Genomic DNA, 988 nt, shown 5'->3' with positions numbered 1-988 from the left:
CGGCAGGTAGCGGGGCGGACGGTTGGAAAGTGCAATAGGAAAAGCGGAGGGGGGAAAAAAAAAAAAAGGAAGAAAAAAAAAAGGAAAAAAAGGCAAAAGCCATCAAGCCGGCCAAGCCCAGCTTTGGATCTCAGTGCAGGTATTTCTGCTGCTGTGTTCATCCCTTGCCGCCTACCATCCCGGTTTATTTTTTTTTTTTAAAGGAAAGAAAAAAAGAACGAAAAGGAGAAGTCGAACTCTCAAAGGGTTACTATGCAATTGCGACTGATTTCTTGGTTTTTTATCACTTTGAACTTTATGGAATACATTGGCAGCCAGCACGCCTCCAGGGTACGGCGACAGGGAAGAAGTAAGTTCGAAGAGATTTATACTTTGATAACTTCTGCTTCCTCTCGTTGTGCTGTTCACCTGTCCGGGGGGTTCTTGTGCCCCCGGTGCCTTTGCGAGGGCGCTAGGAAGCAAGTCCCGCGCCCGCGGCGCGGCCGAGCGGATCTGCAGGCAGTTTCATTGAGTTGGAGGGATGAAGGCGATTTTTGATCTCTTTCTGCTTTTCTCTCTCACCTCACCGGGATGAGCAGAGCTGGCTCTGGGAAGACCTGCGTCTGCTCCTTTATATTTTAACGCGTGGTAAAGGGGAACGTCCTGTCTTAGCTCTTTCCATTTCCTAAAGGGAAAGCGCGATGACACGACAGGTAACTTTGCCGTGATGCTCTAAGCGCCTTTCTCCACCCCGGTCACCATTTAGCGACCTGGGGGAGGACGGAGAGAGAAGCCCCCACCCCAAGAACCAGCAGTACAGATTATCGCTATAGGTTAAGCCTGGCGCCCGGCGATGCGGAGTGGGGGGCTGGGGTGTCTCGGCGCTGCCCGGCCCGCTGACTTCCAGCCTGCGCTCGCCACCAGTCACCTCGGTGGCACCGTCCGGGAAGCCCCTGGGTCATGCACCGGCACCGCCCCGGGGCTGTGGCCCCTGATATTTTATGGGTTG

The 988-nt window shown here is 53.8% G+C and overlaps 1 protein-coding gene across 1 annotated transcript in view; it reads left to right on the top strand.

The window, feature by feature from the left end:
- The first annotated feature begins 252 nt into the window (after window positions 1–252).
- Window positions 253–988, top strand: part of RSPO3 (R-spondin 3) — a 64,898-nt gene continuing 64,162 nt past the window's right edge. Inside the window, exon 1 of the mRNA XM_009279351.2 lies at window positions 253–349. Coding sequence (XP_009277626.1) covers window positions 253–349 — 97 coding nt within the window. The remainder of the gene's footprint in view (window positions 350–988) is intronic.

Source organism: Aptenodytes forsteri, unplaced genomic scaffold (genome assembly GCF_000699145.1).
Source record: "Aptenodytes forsteri isolate BGI_AS27 unplaced genomic scaffold, ASM69914v1 Scaffold515, whole genome shotgun sequence".
Taxonomy (NCBI): domain Eukaryota; kingdom Metazoa; phylum Chordata; class Aves; order Sphenisciformes; family Spheniscidae; genus Aptenodytes; species Aptenodytes forsteri.
The sequence above is the reverse complement of the archived record's forward strand: the minus strand, read 5'-3'. Positions and strand labels throughout refer to the sequence as shown.